Consider the following 18,534-nt stretch of genomic DNA (forward strand, 5'->3'; position numbering starts at 1 on the left):
CATGAACAGGTTTCAGTGTATTGTGGCTTTACTCTTTGGAGTTCCTTGCCCCTCCTGATTTGTACTATTAGACCTACTCTTATCTTTCTAACAAGACCTACTTCACCTAATGCCCATGTTTTCCTCTCAGTATTCCTGTGCTAAGATCTCTTCTCTCTGAAACCTCCTCAAATTATTTATTTCGACTTGATGAATGTGTAAGTTATTCCTTCTTCGGCCTTTCACACTGATTTTCTGTGTTTTCATTAAGGTTAATACTTCTCAGATGAAATCAGCTCTATTATCATTCTGTTAGTTTGCTTCTGGCCTAGTAGAATTTCCATCAGATTTTGACCATTGCAGAATCCATAACTGTCACAAAGCTCCCATAATAAAATTGGATTCAGGGTCAAAAAAGCCCATAAATCCTAGTGTCACAAGGAAACAATTAAAAGCCAGTAAGAGATTGCATCTGCTGGGACTACCTGTAATTGATGAAGAAGGTTGCAACCAGGCTGATGAATACCTCTTCACAATAGTCAGCTCTTGTGTTACCTGAAATTATGGATGAAGCTATATACGAGCTGTAATTGAAAATAAGAATCCAGAATCTACAAGTGATAATTAGAACAGTGACAAAGTAAAAAACTTACACAAATTACAAGGGCAAAAACCAGATTGTCTCCCTTTTGTCGAGATAAAAGCACCTGGGAGGGCCAGAACAGAACTAATCTGCAACAGTTCTTTATACACAAGTTTTTCAGACATAGGAATTTGCAATCCTGTTTCAGTCTCCCCAGTATTCACAGGCATAGATAAATTTATAATTGTAATAGATTTATTTTGATATGTGAAAATCCACTATACTCTTTTTAAATTAGGTTACATCCATCTCAGTTACATCCATCTTTCTACCACAATACTGTACAAGTTCAAATGCTTTTATTATAATAAAGAAAAATTAAGACAACATCATAAAAATTAACAGTTCTATAAAACCAAGTGACTTGAGAATACCAGGAGCTACATATATCAGACCTAGCTGATCCATTTTAAACCTTACCCACATCTGGCTAAAGCAAGAAGTTACATAAGCCATCGAAAATTTAACATCAGATTAGTATGGTCACAAGGGCAGCAATAAAATGGCCATCTGGAGGAAGAGCAGGGCTCACTTCAAATGTTCGATGAATACAGCACTATTCCATTTTGCTGAAAGCTTCTCGAACAGCTTTTTTCATGTATTAATTTCCTGGTATATAGTGTATGAGAGATGAAGTATTTACAGTCTCACAGTACTTTGAGTTGATCAGCAAATATCTCATCTCTCCTCCGACTTCAGTGATTGAGCCCCGTTCTGCAGGGCAGCCACAGAGCAGAGCACTTCCGGGGAATGTTCCTGAAAGATTTCGTAGCAGCAGACACACTGCGAGTTCTGTAGCATATCCATGTTGTTAATCTATGAAAACACCTTCCCTAAAGCAGATTACAACAAAATTAGTGACTACAGGGCAGGGGAAGAATAACCCTTTTCCCACTGGATTAATGAGAAAACCCCTGAAAAACTCCTTCACAGGACATAAGAGCTGAGCATTGTTTGAGTAAGAAAGAAAGAAACCCAAAGTGTTTGGCAGGTGAAATTCCAGAAGATGAAGAATTGGAGGGCATCACTCAGTTAATGCAGTCCATAACGTGAATCTGCAGAGTGTCCAAATCAGGTAGAATTTCTTCACATTTAGGACATGAATAAACTGAAATATTCTGCTGCTCTTGCCAGTCTTGACTATTGGTTCCTGCAAGCAGACAAGATGAATGATTACCTGTTGTATTACCTGATTTTGCTCTCTGCAGCCACCCAGCTGCCAGAACAGCCAGAGGGAAGCTGCCTGCAGCCAAGCAAAGCTGGTTTAACCTGAACCTGACCCCGAGAGCTGGAGAAGGTGCTTGCAGTACCTCTTTGGACAAGGTGAGGCGAGTGCTCCCGATCCGGCATCCTGGCTCCGTGGCGACTCTGCATCTCTGCCAGAGAGGTTCTGTGGAGAATAAACAAGTCAAGGGCTCTGAAAACAGACTCCTGTCAGCTGGTCATGCATTTAGTTCACAACTGATGCTCAGAAAGAGGACCTAGAAATGCCACTGCTTTGTGAGATCAGAGGCCTGCTGAAATCAGGGTCATGCAACTGACAGCAGCAGCGGGATTTGGGCAGCCACACACCTAGGGACCTAGGGCACACTTCTCTGGAAAGCTCCAAGGACTCTCAGCTGTTCAGGGAAAACTGCAAATTTGCTTAAAGCTATAACAAGTTATACCAGAAAAAGGGCTTAGTGTACAGTTAATGTGAAATGTAGCTTGATTCAACTACCACAGTACTCAGAACTGTGTACTCACCACTGCCTCCTGTAGAAGCAGCAGATATCCCTGGCACACAAGCAGCAAGATTAGCTGCAGATTCACTGCTAAAATTGATGCCCAGAACCCAAAGAAACTCACATGGATCAACAGGGAGAATTTACCAAGCATGAATCATCCCAAATGAAAACTTACTAAGGCGCCCAACTAAGAACTAACACACTTTACAGAGATTCTACCAGAAAATTAAAATGAGAAGTCAGCCAATTCACTTTTTTCCTCCTTTTAAATTCAAATTAAGCAAGAAATGTATGAAAAGTTATTTGCCTTTCTACTGAGATGCTCGCAAGACAGTGTTGGTCAACTCCAATAGAGAGAGTAACAGGACAGTGCAAAGGCAGTTCAGCCAAAGTCTGTTCTCACCGGCTAAGATCCTCAAGGTTTTGCTGTTCTTTTAGCAGGTATGCCAGCTGGACAGCCAACTGCTCCTTCTCCTCATGGATCTTCTCTCTCGCTGCCCTCTCAGCATGGAAATCAGAACAATAAACCTCCATCTGATCAGAGAAATGAAATCAGAAAATTTGTAACTTTGACTAAAGTATATTCGTATATTACATGTCAAAATTACAAATCTGTATCATAACCTGCATCTACTCAAAACACCCACACACTGCAAAGCCAAGACCTGCACTTCTCACAAGGTGAAGGAGACGTAATTGTTTCTGGACTCTGTAAAAGGTACTCCGAGTGTCTTACCTGGGACACAGCTATTGCCCCTGCTGTACAGAAACAGAAACGAGGCACAGACAAGCAGTGAGGAGGTGACTTGACTTATTACACTGACAAATCTGTGGCTCAGATAGTGGAAGCAGGCCAAGATGCCAGTTCTGTGCCTTAAATGTGAGGCAAACCCTTTTTAGTCACTTAACATATGCTGGTTTGAGTAAAATCATCCCTAAAACATACGCAGTGATTCTTAAGCCAGTGGTTCTAAATACACATCTACTCCCAACTTCTGTTTGTTGTGCCAGACTCCAGCATACACAGCTCCTCCTACAGAGCCCAAGAATATAGTGGGTAAAGGCTCTGCAGGGATCTGCAAGGCAAGCCAAGTAAGGGGAATCATGCTTTGAAGTTGAGAAAACGTATTCAGTGTTCCAGAGTGAGCCATTAAATACTTCCTGGTTTCTGAATATTGGATCGGGGAAGTAGCCAGTTTGTGAAGAAGAGCTGATACCTGAGCACGGAGCACAGACATAGTTTCAAGGTCCTCCTCTTGCTTAGCAATTAGCTGCTTCATTTCATCTATCTGGAGCTGCTTTGCAGCAAGGGCTTGTTCTGCCAACTCCACCTTTGCTGTCAGTTGTTCCACCACATCTTTATCCACTTTGTTCAGCTGCAAAGAAGAACTGTGATTATGAGACGAACTCCAAATACGACCCTCCTCAAAGTGAATCTTTGCTTCTTACTCCTCCTGTCCTTCGAAAAGGTTCCAGTTTTGGTCACCAAAGGAGCTTGGACTAAGACAGCAGTGGTGACTGATATTTTTACCTTAAAGATTAGTTTTGAGCTTTCAAACTACATTGTATCAAGTTAAAAGACAACTCCCTAGTGGACATTGTAAAAGATGTTTTCCTAGTTTCTGAAATTACACAGAACAATCTGGCACTTCCATGGTGGCTCAGTTATTAACAAGACTTCCTTGTGGCAGGCATTCTATTTAAGAATACAAAAATGTTTATATATTTACCACAATTTTTTAAATGATGCTGCAGGAACACTGATGTGTCTATCACTTCTGTCTAAGGACTGGACTCTATGCTGAACTGCAGATTAGACCTTACACCATGGAAGGACTAATGTGTGAATAAAGTTCTCTGTAACTGACACCACAGGATCTATGTTTATCAGAGCAGTGCTGCTATGTTGCATGTTATTATGTAGAAGGGATGACAATGGTTTCCTGCCCAAATTTGATCCTAGAGATGTTGTCCCATCCCTTCCCGCTCACCCCTAATTAATTATGATTTCTTCTTGTGATGAGTTTACCTCTTTGAGTTTCATTTCATCAATTTTTTTCATTGCCTCAGTGAGTTCTGGAAGGAGTTTGCTATATGAATCCTGGAGGTTATTGTATCTTGCCCTGTTTATGACAAGAAAAGAGATGAAGGTTTGAAACAATTCTTTGAAATCTAAATAATGTTAGAACTTTAAAAAAAGCCACTACTGGCTTCTTGCAAATCAATTTGCATTTCTGGTGAGAAAAAGTTATGCTCCATTTCTGAACATCTCTCTTCCAATGAGTTGTGTGCTGCTCTATCCATGGATTGAGTGACAATGAATGTCCTTAGTGATCATCTGCATTTCATATTGAAGAATCCATTACTCAGTATTTTTATTTGAAGCTCACAAATTCTGTTAAAAATGTAACACCCCTCTAAGGAAGACATCCAAGTCTTGACTCAGACTTCAGGTAAAGGAGAATTCATCAGAAAAACAAGACACAGACTCCAAAGATAACAAGCAGCTTCTGCAGCAGCTAGAAGATGTGTCCTTCAGGAAGTTCAACTTCTCTGAACAGCTTGGACCAACATTTTCACTCCTTACATGGACTACACATGAAAGGGAGCAGGGAGCCAAAGCAAACAGCCTCTCTTTACCTCAGCTTCACCACACACTTGACTCTCCTAGTGCAAACATATTGTAGGGATTGCAGACCTCTTCATTAAAGTCACTTTCCCAGCACTGTCACCACCTGACTTGTCCCTGCCCTCCAGGATGTGTCCGCATTTACCCCTGCTAGTCCGTGGCACAGCTGTTGTCACTTCTCTGCTTCCTCCACTTGTATGTTACACCCAGCTCTATTCCACCTTTGACTTTATGATTAAAGGAAGATACAAGTCAGAGTTGACAGCTCAAGTATTCCTAAGTGAGAGGTTCAGTAGATGAAATAATACAGACTTCTACTTCATAATCTACAAACATAACATAGTTTCAAAGGGTGCAGGACACAAAAGTAATACTTCAGATTCAATTCCCCTTTTGACCAGATTCCCTTGGATTTCGCTTCCTCACTGACAATACCTCCCTGGAATACAAAACCAAGTCATACTCACTTTTCTTCATGTGTCTTGGCTTGTTCCAGCTTGACCTCTGCCTGTATACTCTCCACCTGAAGTTCCAGCTTCTTGATGGTATATATTAGCTGCTGCTTCTCCTCCAATTCTGATGCAGCAGCCAAGCTTTTCCTTTCCAGTACCTGGCACCTGACAGAACAGGAAAAAAGGGTTGATCTCTCCTGTTCACCCTCTCCTGATGGATTCTTCCCACTAGGCATATAGTAAAAAGAGTATTTGTGTGGTCCACTTTAAAGGCTTATTTTGATGAAGAACACAGAAAGACAAAAATCAGTCTATACACAACCATCAGAAAGCACAGCTACCAAAACCAACACTTACTTTCTTACTATTATGAATCTCAAAGAACTGGAATTCGACAGGAAACTAAGCAAAAAAAGTGAGGGTCTTTTATAACCTACATAACTTCCTTCAAAACCCCAGACAGCTCAAGTGAAAAGGTCATAACCAGTTCCCTTGGCTTTTTTCTCTAAAGCCAGAATAAGGATTGATTCTAGGAAGGAGAAAACAGAAAAGATTTGCCTTTACATCATGAAAGGTTAAAACCTGAATCTTGTAATTCAAGGCACTGAGGTTCTATTTGTAGAACTAGGTTGGCAGCTCAGATTTTCTGACAATTGCTGTATTTCAGCATCTCTCCAAAGAAAGAGCATTCTTTTACAGCACTTCTACGAAACAGTTATTTAAGTTGATACTTGTAGAGCTGGTGAGTTTCCCCAGGTGGGAGTTGCCATGCAAGGATGTACTGGGTGTCATGACAGAACTTTTGCTCTTCGGAGCCTTACTTTTCTTGAAGTTTCTTCTGAATCAATTCTGCTTCTGTTAACTTCTCATGGGCTTCCTGGAGCTCTTTAAACAGAGCACAAACTTGCAGGTTCAGGGTTTCTACTTCACTGCCAACCTTTTAGAGAAAAATAATGAAAATTACATATGGACAATTCAAGATAGTAAAGCTGCAGGCTAAGAGATAAGCAGGAAGTGTTACTCTTTATCCAGAGAAAACAGCCTAAGCCAGTCTGCACAGTTCCACTCTACACTTAGTAATAAGGTCTCATCTACAAGGCTTTACAATTATTCCACACTGCCCCCCCACACTGTCCCACTAAAGACCTGCATTTTACCACAGGGGCAGGTAACATGAGTTCCGCTGACAACAGCCTCAGGAGAAACCCAACAGTGTAGATGGAAACGGCTGCCAGCACAAGCACAAGTGCTGACCTCAGTATCAGCACTTCAGTGAGGAGCTTTGGGCTCAGGGTGTAACTGAGGCAAAGTTGAGATAAGAGCACTGGGAAGCATTAATTAACTGAGTCATCATCTGCTTTCCCTAGGAAGGGCATCCCTTGGCCCAGCTGCAGACTGGTCTTATTTAACCAATCCAGCCCTGCCTTGAAACACTTGCCCTGACCTTCAGAAGGGCACAGTTCTCCAACAGGTCCCATAGCATATTTCTAAGTCCCATGCAGCACTTCAGAAACCCATACACCTCACATACAGGCACTCTTCGTTGCCTGTATTATGCAGTTGCACTGAACCAACGAAGATCTCCAAGGCTATGGGATTGTATGCTCATCTCACACAGAAGCTTACAGCTGCAAGCACAGAAGTTTAAGCATCTGACTGGAGCTGAATCCCAACCCCAGCATTCTTTCAAACCCTTAACTGAAAACATCAGGACTAAGTTTTTGCCTGGAACTGTGTCTCAATCCAAGATAGTTATGCCCTGCCATTGTAATCCCACTAAAAAAATGAACAAACCTAAAGCAGGTGCCATATGAGCTCCACATTTAAAGTCTGTTTTACAGTGTACTGCCACTGGATTCTGATCCAAAAGCTGACCTAGGCAGCAGTTAGGAAATTCACCTAGTCTAGATGATTTCTGGAGGTAGAAATTACTGTATTTCTCTCTGTTTACTGGGCATGGCCAGGGCAATGAGGTATAACTGCAGTTATGCCGAGTCTCCCTAATACTTGGCCACCAGCCCCACCCCTTTGTAGTGGCTGGTGTAATTTGGAACCATCTCTAAGATACATAGTGGAGAGTTCAACGTTCACTTCCATTTCCTGTGCAGGACAATTGCCCCTTGCTCCATGAGTGCAAGAGAAAATCTAGACCCTGAGGTTGCTGACCCCAACAGGTCAGCTGTATGTTCTTATATCTTGGCTGCAGACAGGTACTTACAGCTTCTGAACTCTCTTCTTCCTGTTCAGTTTGTGTCCCACTCTCCAGGCAGCTTCTGGTTTCCTCCTCCAGCTTTGACAGTCTGGAAAACAGAAGGAGCCAATAATGATGGATTTGGCTTATGTTTCAGGTGAGATCATGACTATGCAAGGATTTCATGCAAGTGATGTACTCTCTCTGTAACATGAGAGCCACAAAAAAGCACAAGGCAGAATGGAAAGCACAGACATGCAGGAAGACCTGCACAATCATGGGGGTTCTTGAAGAACACAGGACACTGTGTACATTTAATTAAAATGAATGTGTAAGTCTGTAGGTGTGGTGAAGGTCATGACATTCAGTCCAAAGGGACTGATTTTTGGTACAGTCCAAAACTGCCAGCTCTTTGGAAATAGGTCAGTCTGTTCACTGAATCCAGTGATTAATATTGCCTCTGGTTTTCGGTGGTATTTCCAGGGGCTGAAGTTTCTAAAAATTGTTTGGTTATGGCTCATTACCTCTTCTAGGAAGACCACATAGAAGCAATTACTGTGACACCAACCTTTCATAGTAGATAATGTCCAGGAAGTCTTATTTTGTCTCTGTGGAGTGGGGATCTGGAACTGCTTGAGGAATTTACCACTCCTGAACAGTCATGCTGATTTATATCCACAGAACTGAGCTGAGACAGACCCTCATGCAGGTCTCACTGTGAAAAATCTCTCTTAGACAAGTTTGGAATGAAACTTATTTTATACATTTCTAAGGAGCTTTTGCAAGCTCACATACTGCTAAATGTAGCCTACCAATATCACGAAGAGGACTGTAATCCTGTTTTAGATACAGTGATTTGGTTAAGGCCCCACACACAGAGATGATTCATACAAAACCAAACTGTGGAGGAGTGAATGGAGAGAACACCCTCAACTAGTCATCATATCTTTCTGAATAACCTGGGGATAGTTCAAATCCAAGGGGAAATGGGCAATTTGCTTCAGGAAATCAAAATAAATTCTCTTTTGCCCATGGAAGAGAACCTGTGGTTTATCCCTATAAGGACAACCACAAAATGTTACTACAGCTTAGTGCTCAGGAATTTCCCCATCCAAATCACACTGATATTTCAGCTCGTTGCTGATCATTCAGAGACTTGGTAACTGGAGCAGCCCTGAAAGAAAACAGCTCCAAATGTTACAGTGCACCTACTTCATACCTCTCTTTGTGATCCTGCAGTTCCTTCTCAAGTTTTTCCCTCTTCTGAGTTTCATTTCTAAGGCAGCAGAGCAGCTGGCTCACAGTTAGCTCCTCAGACTCCAAATTCTTAGATTCATCAGCAGATTTGCTCCTGCTTCAAACCAAACCAGATGTAAATAAAAACAGCTATCCCTTTAGCAGAGCACTCCATTAACCCTAATGCTGGGATCCAGTCTGAGAGGCCACCATTTCACACAATGCTGAAAACCAATGCTCTGAGCAAACAGCTCATTCCCAATTCCCAAAAGCCAAGACCAGTAGCCACAGCCTCTCTGTGTGCAAACGAAGGGCTCAGGCAATTCCCTTCCAGCTGGGGGAACAATTTAGCACTTAAGCAAGGAAAGCAAAAGCAGTCATGACAATACAAAACCCAATGCACTTATTCTGACCAATTTTGCAGCCCTTTCTGCAAAATGCTGCTGTCTCTTCCTACAAACATTTTTTTACAATAAAACATGGAACATTTCTTATCTCTGCCTCGCTCCTTTACAGGAAAAGAAAGCATATCTTACTAAAAATGGTAATCAGAAATCACTTTTTCAGAAAAAATCTCTTTAATGTTTCACTCCTCACATTTTATAGCTCTTCTCAAAATCATATTATGCTACTGAAAAGTGAACCAGAACAAATACAAAGCTCCTAAAAATAGGGTAAGTGATAAACTACTGTATTCCATTACCTCCATTTTTACGGCCATCTAAACAGAAAGTCAAAATCCCCAAACTATATGGAAGATAGGCAAGTTATACTATGCATTTCAGAGTCTCAGCTGTAAAACGGCATGTGTTAAAAACTTTGCTTTTGTAGTTCAGAAAACAAAGCAAAGCAGAGTCTTCTGTGTGCTCCTGAAAACTAGAAGCCTCTGGTGAGCAAAATTCGATACCCGAAAGACAGTGTTCAGCCAGGATATTTTAAGTAAATAACTTTTATCAGGGGATTTTTAGTGTAGTTCTACCCTTACAGAAATAAATCCATCTTGAGTGGATCACATTTCTTTGAACCTGTTAACAGCACCCGTCTCAAGTTTCAGTGCTGGACAAAGACACGTGGTGACACTGGAAATATTTTAAGAGGTACGTATGTCCCCTGTTCTTGTAGATATGGCCCAGATTCTCCTCCAAAGGTAAGTCCCACAGGGAATGTCTTCTCATAATCAGTGTTCTCACAAGCCACAACTAACAACAAGCTTAATACTTGCAGCCCAGTCTGTGGTCAGCAACTCTCTCAGTTTCATCCACAACTGTAATGCTTTTTTTTCTCTCCTCTTTCAACTTCTTAACTGCATCCTGAGGGACAAGTTTCTATGATATTACATTGAAACACTGTTCTCCCTTGCAGTGACATAGGAAGTGACAACTTGTACATGGTGCACAGCTTTCTGGCTTGCTATGTCCTTAGCATTTTCCATATCCTTCCCTTTCAAAAGCAAAGGCACAGAGTAAATAAGAGTTCAGCCAAAACCACCTAGCTGCTAAATTGGGCAGTACCCAAACTGGAAAGTTTAACAGTATCAGTTGTCTATGTCCACGAGGAGTAAAGGTTCAGCCAGGGGCAAGAAAGTCCCTTGTGTCCTAGAGCTGATGTAAAGATCAAATTTTGATAAGTAACCTGAACAGAATGCTGGTATCTTAAACCCAGTGACCTGAAAAGCAAGGACTATATTATTGCACTGTGTGTCTACCCCATCATAGATACACTTCATACCAACCCCACACAAACAGGGTCAGATCTGAAACACTACAAGACCTCTAACTCTTACCAACATCAATATAATTTGGTAGAGGACAGATACTCTATTAGATGGTCTCCAATGATTAGGAAGGAAGAAGTCCCTGCAACATCTATCTTTGTCATTTGTTTGGACTCCCTTAAAAGCCTGAAGAGTTGGCAAGTCAGAATGTCCATAAATGCCTGGCCAACTGACCAGAATATGTATTCCCTCTTGTCAGCTAGGAAAAATTGGAAGGAAAAATGTCAGAGAGCTTCCACATGCTAGGAAGGTAGAGCTACTGCAATGGAGGGGTGCAAAGCTAAAGAAAAAGAGGATTTTCCAGCACATTCCTCATAGAAAGAAGTCTCCTTACATTGAAAACAAAACCCGAGGCAAAAGTCTGAATCACATACATCACACAAGAACCTACGTACATGTAGACAGCATCATTACTGGGCATTTCACCACTATTCTCTTGATGTTCCTTTGCAGTTCTATTTATTTCCCCTTCCTAGGAGAGAAAAAAACACGATTAGCTTGGTATTTGTACTAAGCAGGACAGAGTTTTATTTATTTGAGTTAAGGAATGAAGAAAAACAGGGAGAATTGCTATCATGGCAGTAGAGATAAATAAAAAACTCCTACAGATCATCTCCATGTTTGGAAATTCTTGATTTAAATACTTCCTGTAGCTCTTCCAGCTTGATCAGAGAAGAGGAACAACAATGAGATTTCCCTTTCTCCATTCATCAGCAACTTCCACAGCCACTCTCCCCTGTGAGGATGACTGGGCACCACACAGCAAGTCAATGGCACCGCAGGTGACTTTCAATATAAGCCTAGAAATCACTCTCCTGCCTCCTAAAGAACCACTCTTCTTTCCCACTACAAACCCCACCCCTTGATCTTTGTAGCCCAAAGGAGAATCCTTCTAGCAAAAAAAAGAATGCACCCCTGAGTTCTATCTGACAACTCCAAAGAAGTTTTAATTAAATTATTTTAATTTCTTGTTGCACCTCTACTTTCCAGAGAGAGGATATGGGGGATAGAAGGATAGCAGAGGCCTGCATTTTCACATTTCAGTTTGCCTGTGAAGATTTTCCAGATACAAGAGCTGCAAAATAAGTACATATTTATGCCTCTAGGGAACATTCTATAGAGTTTTGCATTTAATTTTGTTTGCCTGCATCTCTACCTATCCGTCAGTAGGAAGTAAGCCCATTCTCAAAAGAAAATACCCCCTGTCTATGCACAGGTGTTGCCCCTTAACAAAACACAGCACTGATGTTCCCAGAAATTCCAACTAAGAAAAAACTTAACATTTTTAACTAGTGCAATAGAGACTATCTATGAAATTAATTTACTTAGAACTTTAAAGAGGAAGGACTTTACCACTACATTTTGTAATACACAAGTGTTCCACAGCAGGTAGTGTAAGAGACCAAAGATTCACAAAACCTGGCTGCAGGTTACTGTGTTTCTTTTATTCCCTATACTTACGTTCATCCCAATCTCCACAAAGGAATCCTCTGCTGAGATGTTCAGCTTGACCTGCAGCTCTGAAATGATGGCGAGCAGATCTGCCTTCTCAGCCTGGAGCCGCTGCACCTGGGACTTCAGCTGCCTCACTTCCTTCTCAGGAGCCATGCAGCCCTCCTGGGATAAACACACTCCGCATTAGCCAACCAAAAGGGAACACCAGCCAAGGAGCACAGAACCTGAACACAACTGTGTTCTACATCCCTTCTTTTCTGTTCAGGCTTGCCTGGGAAAACCCACTGTACAGACCTCTAAACTATGTTTTGGTTCACTCAACAGCAAGAAGTCTAAACTATAAAACCAAGTTAATCAAACACTGGGGGTCATGCTGCTGGAAAACATGGGACTGGTTCTCTCAATGCACAGATAATTAGGATGTAAATTTTTGCCTAAATCCATACCCTTTGCTACCACATAGGGTATCAGCCAACCTCCACAATTATTGCATTTTTTCACCCATATCCCTATTTTCCCAAATCTAACTAAGATTCAAGGGAGAAAAGACCAGTGGGCAGCGAGTTTTTCCACATGCCCCATTCTTAGCCTTTCCCCACCATGTAACTTCTTTGTACCCCATTTCCACGTATAAATCTCTTCGATTCCCTGACTTTCACACAAAGTCCTAGATCCCTTCTACAAAGTCTCTGTTCCTCACAGATTCTTCCACACTTCTCTCCTTCCAATCATGACCATCTCCTTTGCCTTCTGCCTGTTCCCTTTCTCTAGGATACTCAAAACCCTCTCTTAAGCTTCTACATAACCAGCAGGACTCATTTTTCCCTCTCATTTGAATGCCGCTCCCCATTATGAAACTTTCCCTGTGAGTTTGTTTCTTCCTCATTTTGTAATCTGAGCCTTCCACCTCCTGATAATGCCTTTATTACACCACATACCATCAATGCAAATTCTGGACAATTCCTGGAGTCTGAATTACATTCTAAGCTATGATTATGCTGAATCTCCAAATTATCTCTATGCTGACAGTGTCTCTCATCCCACAATAGCACTCTCCCTCTCTGACCTCTTGCTCCCTCTGATTTTGTGCTTATACTGTAAGAGGATGCATTTAGAGTCAGTTCCAGTGAAAGAGAGATTTTAGATTTCTCAAGCAGGCTGGAAAAGCATTCAAAGTGCAAGTTCTACAACAGGTAGAAGGATTATAAATCCTCTACTTTTCCTTAAAAAAAAAAATTCCAGATTTAGGAAATTCTGAATGATTTATGAAATCCTGAATTTTCCTGACAATCCTGAAACAGAACTTTCAGTCTGTAAAGATTGTGTAAGTAATACTTACACAATCCCACTATTTAAACGTGACTTTCCTCCCCCTTGCATCTTCTGAGTTTATTGGCCAATTTTGATTTACAGGCTGAAACATTTCTTACTGAGTTCCATAAAACAGTCAGGAGAGGAAAGGATAGTTTACTAGTGACTCTGTTGAGAAAAACGTTAATACACTCATCCTTCATCAGACAACAGAGAATCCACATGAGTCCTGGAGGTACCAGACACCAGAATGCATCAGTTTGGCTCTGCATGGAACTTCTTGTTAAGTAACTTTTCACATGACCATGTGGAACACAAAGCAGGTTTTGTTTTGATCGGCTTTGCCCACAGATGCCTTCAGTACCACCTGCAAAATGTTGCCTGGCTACTGTGCAACCACCTGCAACATTAGAAATTATGTGTAACAGAGCCAAAGGCAGGACACAGAGAGAAAGCTCAGTCAGACTCAAATGGAGTAGCAGAAGCACAGATCTAATCTGACCTCAGACTTCATAAAAGAAGACTGATAAAATAAAAATAGATGGCACATAATTTTTTTTTGCTTGTTTATGTGTCAGCTTCTCCCTGGAAACATGCTCTTGGGAACACAATACAAAGCAATTAAATGATCGTGAGAGACAGATAATCTAACAAGCAAAGGGAAGGATAAAGTCAAGAGATATCCAAGAATAAATGAAAAATCAGCAAGAAATGCTAATTCTTATTTATTAGGTAAAAAAGTTTAATTATTGTTATTAAAAGTTAACAAAAATGTAAATTATCTGATAATTTTCTGTTACTAGATTTTGAAAGGCTTCACTTTATAGAGTAAGTCAGGTCAAGACCATTTGTCAGAGCTAAGGATAAAAATGAGGATGTTAACAAATCTCCAAACCTTTCAGTGTGATGAATCCTAGAATCATAGCACAGACTGAATGCTCCAGACTTTCAATTCATAAGCATGTCAATCAAACCAATTCCTTATTTACCATTTCAGCTCCTTCTTCTCTTTCCTTTAAGCTCTGAAGTTGCTGCTGTAGCTGTTCGTTTTCAATGCACTTGGCCTGCAAGCACTGCTTTGCCTCCTTAAACTTTAACTCATAAAATTCTCGTTCTTCTTTCTGCTTCTCTCTCCAGGTGGAAAGTTCCTCATAACGGTCCTTCATAGCTTGGTTGTGCAACTTCATGGCTTCTAAATGGCAGCCAGAGACAAGACATTGAATCACATTAATACTGTCCATGAAACAGCAGATTTCCACTACACTGAGCTCAGCATTCTTCAGTATCAAACGGGTTGGCAATAATTGGGTATGAAATGTGAGCCTCTGTCTGGCGTACCTCAAATACCAAGCCAAAACTAAACTTATCATAGTCCCTTAGCACTATAATAAATAGCTTTAAATCCACTGCTGAGATCACATGCCCACACTCACTGACTTCTTGACTTTTTCCTAAACCAAGAAGTCAAAAAGGATTGTTCACAAGAGGTATTTGGTAACTTGCTGTGTGTGGTATTTACATGATCAGCCCAAATGAAACTGCTGAACTGAGCTTCTGAAACTACTGAGACTCGGCAGGGAAAACATCCTAGACTGGTAAATTACTGCCTGGAAACAGATACACATGCTATCAAATCAAATGCCTCAACTATTCCCAACAATGCCCTCCTCCAACATTTGGTTAAGATTCAATTGCAAGCACTGAAAAAATATACCAAGCAACTTACAGCCAAGTCAGTTCCCTGTATGTAACAAAGTCAGTGTGAAACAGTATCAGCCTTACTATTGAAAAATGCTTACAAGATTTTTAAGCAGTCAATGAAATTATTTTACACATGCTTTTTTTAAAGTAAACAACTCAAAGCTGGTTGCTTAAAAATCCTTTATACTTGTATTTTCCAGTAACTTCCATTATGTCCTGATGTCATACAATAAACTGTCCATAAATCCTTCAGCTTATGAAAAAAAATGAAGTCTGGAGAATGATTCTACAAGTTACGAGTTACAGCAGCTGTAAATATGTCCCAGAACATTATCTTATATTATATAGGCCTTTTTAGCAAAATACCAGAGGTATTTCTACAAACAACTTTCCTGCTAGATACCTATGAGACAGAGAACTTGGACCAGGTCCAAAAATGATTCAGGAAAAATTTAAACACTAGTGTAAAACCACAATACAGCAAATATATGCTGTCATATAAACAGTAAGATACCTCTGTCTTTTACACAGAAAATTCTCAGATCCCCTGGGTTTTGCTCCAACCATTTAAAGAAAAAAATAAGTGATACCTAAATTTCTGGGATCCAGAAACAAATCTATCTCACCTGAAGGACTCAAATCATTAGGGATTTTCAGGGAAAGCTACTGGTTTCTCCCAGATGTACCCTGCCATAGCCACCACTCCTTTTTGAAGAACGGAAGGTACAGTACCCACCCCTCCTGATGCAGCTTTGGCAAAATGTTTGTAATGGAGCCAACAGTTCTACAATACAAACCCAAAAAAGCTTTTAGAGGTTGACGAGCGAAAAGACATCACAGGAAGAGATTTTTCACATCACTTCCTAAAATACACAGTGCTATACTGTTTATATATAAAAAATCACCCTTACACTGAGCTGTTCTCCCCCTAATCTACTACACCAATTCAATCTGATGTGTGCTACCAAATATCCTACTGATGTGTCTTATCAAACTGGCATTGTCACTTGCAGAGTTGTTTATACGCGAGTGCTACCCAGCAAGGACAAATGAGCACAAAATTCATACACATAGGACAAAACACATGCTTCAGAAGAGACTTGGGGCTCTTGCATCTCAAGACCAGCTCACATATGCATTCACCTTTTAACTCATTGTTCTCAGTGATTAATTCTTTCATCTGCTGCAACATCTCTTCTGGGGTGTAGGTGTTAAGGGCTGGGGCAGCCATGCTGTCCACTCCATTTTCCATTTTACTCTTGGAATGCTCTCCATTTTCAGCAGGACAGTCCTTCAACTTGCTGGACATCTCTGAAGCAGCTATTACAAGGTTTGCCAAGAGAAAACTCTCAATTTCTTGCCCAATTGTAAAGAAAGCATAATCACACACTCATTAAACACATAAGCCACGTGCCTTGTCACAGCACACAGGCACCTTCAATCCCTCTGACCCCGCTACACCAAAGTATCCGTGAGCCTAGGTTAATCCTCCATGGGCCTAAACCGCATGATCGCCAAGACATCTTTCGGGCCAACCTACCCTTCCTCAGCCGCCCATCCCTCTGGGAACGAAACGGGACTCCCGCCTCACCCACTCCCTCCCCAGCCCTGACAGCACACGGGCCCCGCCGCCCGCCCGGCCCTGTCAGCGCCCCGGCGCCCTTTCACGCCGAGATCCCGTTTCCGCTGATTTTTAACTTTCATTTTCGCTTTCTTGTCCCCTTTTCCCGTTCTCCGGCACACCCCGCTGCGGTGCTGGGGAGGCTACGGCGCCCGCACCCGCTGCTGCCCAGGCACGGCCGCTCCGTCCCTGGGCCACAGCGGCCCCCGGGAGCCGCAAAACGGCGTTTCCCCGCCTTGCCCTTCCCTCCCGCAGGCCCACCCCGGATCCGCCGAGTCACCGGGCGAGCCCAGCCATGCCGACCGCCGCCCCCCGCCCTGGGCTGGCCTCAGGGACCCCGTCCCCGCTCACCCCTCACGGCGCGCCCATGGCAGCAGCGGCCCCGCTCAGCTGACGGCCGGACTGCCAGCCCTCCCCCGCCGTCCCCGCCTCCGCCACCTCCTCCGCGGGGACTTCCCAGCTCCGCGCCTCCCACCTCCCGGGCACCCAGCGTTCTCTGCCGGCTGCCGCCCTGAGGTTCGCCGGCCCAGCGGCAGCGGGAGCCAAGTGCTCCGTGGAGCAGCAGGGTCGTGTGGGGAGCACACCCCTCAAGGGAAAAAATCCTGCGGGTCGATGAGGTTGGAAAAGATCTCTGAGATCTTCGAGTCCAGTTTATGACCGAACACCACCGTGTCAACCAGACCATGCCACTGACTGCCACGTCCAGACTTTCCTTAAAAAACTCCAGGGACGGTGACTCCACCACCCCCCTGGGCAGCCCATTCCAATGTCTAATCACCCCTTCTGTGAAGAAATTCCTTCCAACGTCCGACCTAAGCCTCCCCTGGTGCAGCTGGAGGCCATGTCCTCTCATCCTGCCACTGGTTAGCCAGGAGAAGAGCCCGACCCGCACCTGGCTACACTCTACTGTCAGGGAGTTCTAGAGAGTGATACGGTCACCCGTGAGCCTCCTTTTCTCCAGGATGAACAATCCTAGCTCCCTCAGCTGCTCCTTGTAGGACTCATGCTCCAGCCCCTTCCGCAGCTCCACTGCCCTTCTCTGGACCCCTCCAGTACCTCAATGTCCTTCCTGAACTGAGGGACCCAGAACTGAGCACAGCGCTCGAGGTGTGGCCTCACCACTGCCCAGTACAAGGGGGAGGAATGGCTTCTCCTGGCATGAGGCCTGAAAGACAGGATCCAGAGGTGGGTATGAGGTGAACAAAAGGGAACATTATTGCGCAGGGCATTTTAGTGATTTTTGCCGCAGGATCAAATCAATTAGGAAGTGGTTTGCCATGCTGTGGGGATATAGTCCATTAATGGCTGTAAAACGATGTGGCTGGATGTGGTATCTGGCCCTGGAAGCCTTTAAATGCCAGATTCCAGGGATGAGGTTAGCTGGGGTTGTTCACCCTGCACAGCCCCAGAGCTTGGTGACTGTGCTTAGCAGGATGCAGGCCTGGGAATACTTCAACTGCCTGTTCTTAAGTAATAAAGCCAACCATGATGTTTTGGTTCCTTCATTTACAATGTGAAAAACTGTATCCAGTGTAGCTAAAATGTCTGTTTCCAATGTGAAAAATACCAATGTTTAATTAAATAACCACATGGCTCAAAAATAAGCTCTTTTGATTTGAAAATGCTGCTTTGTCATCTCCTAGGAGATGTGAACTGTCTGTTGTTTAATGAAATCGTGCCTTTCCACGGGCTGGTCTTCCCAGCTGCCCTTCAAGTGCCACAGCCAGGGATTCCCCAGCCTGAGGGATAGAAGTAAGGTGCCCCTTGGATGGTGGATGGTGGACACTGGCAGGGAGCAGTCCTTCTACAGGTTCA

The 18,534-nt window shown here is 42.8% G+C and overlaps 1 protein-coding gene across 2 annotated transcripts; it reads right to left on the reverse strand.

The window, feature by feature from the left end:
- Window positions 1-795: 795 nt before the first annotated feature.
- OPTN (optineurin) lies at window positions 796-17,149 on the reverse strand. 2 transcript variants are annotated; one of them, XM_032106777.1, is made up of 14 exons: window positions 17,071-17,149; window positions 16,242-16,418; window positions 14,387-14,589; window positions 12,093-12,248; window positions 11,027-11,103; window positions 8,841-8,972; window positions 7,649-7,730; window positions 6,252-6,367; window positions 5,446-5,595; window positions 4,379-4,472; window positions 3,567-3,725; window positions 2,753-2,883; window positions 1,933-2,012; window positions 796-1,772 (listed from the first exon to the last, which is right to left on the reverse strand). In XM_032106777.1, the coding sequence occupies exons 2-14, from the start codon at window positions 16,405-16,407 to the stop codon at window positions 1,651-1,653; spliced, it is 1,668 nt and encodes a 555-aa protein (XP_031962668.1). In that variant the 5' UTR covers window positions 16,408-16,418; window positions 17,071-17,149; the 3' UTR covers window positions 796-1,650. The 2 variants fall into 2 exon arrangements, with proteins under 2 accessions (XP_031962668.1, XP_031962667.1); XM_032106776.1 differs by having other exon boundaries at window positions 8,841-8,975.
- Window positions 17,150-18,534: the final 1,385 nt, after the last annotated feature.

The sequence above is a fragment of the Corvus moneduloides genome, chromosome 4 (genome assembly GCF_009650955.1).
Source record: "Corvus moneduloides isolate bCorMon1 chromosome 4, bCorMon1.pri, whole genome shotgun sequence".
Lineage (NCBI taxonomy): Eukaryota > Metazoa > Chordata > Aves > Passeriformes > Corvidae > Corvus > Corvus moneduloides.

Bases quoted from the DNA above. Each gene is read 5' to 3' on its own strand.
- OPTN (XM_032106776.1), bottom strand. From the start codon at position 16,407: ATGTCCAGCAAGTTGAAGGACTGTCCTGCTGAAAATGGAGAGCATTCC. The intron at 12,249-14,386 runs GTAAATAAGGAA...TGTTTATCCCAG, and splicing joins GAGAAGAAGGAGCTGAAATG to GAGGGCTGCATGGCTCCTGA. The intron at 2,013-2,752 runs GTGAGAACAGAC...TATTCTCCACAG, and splicing joins AACCTTGAGGATCTTAGCCG to AACCTCTCTGGCAGAGATGC.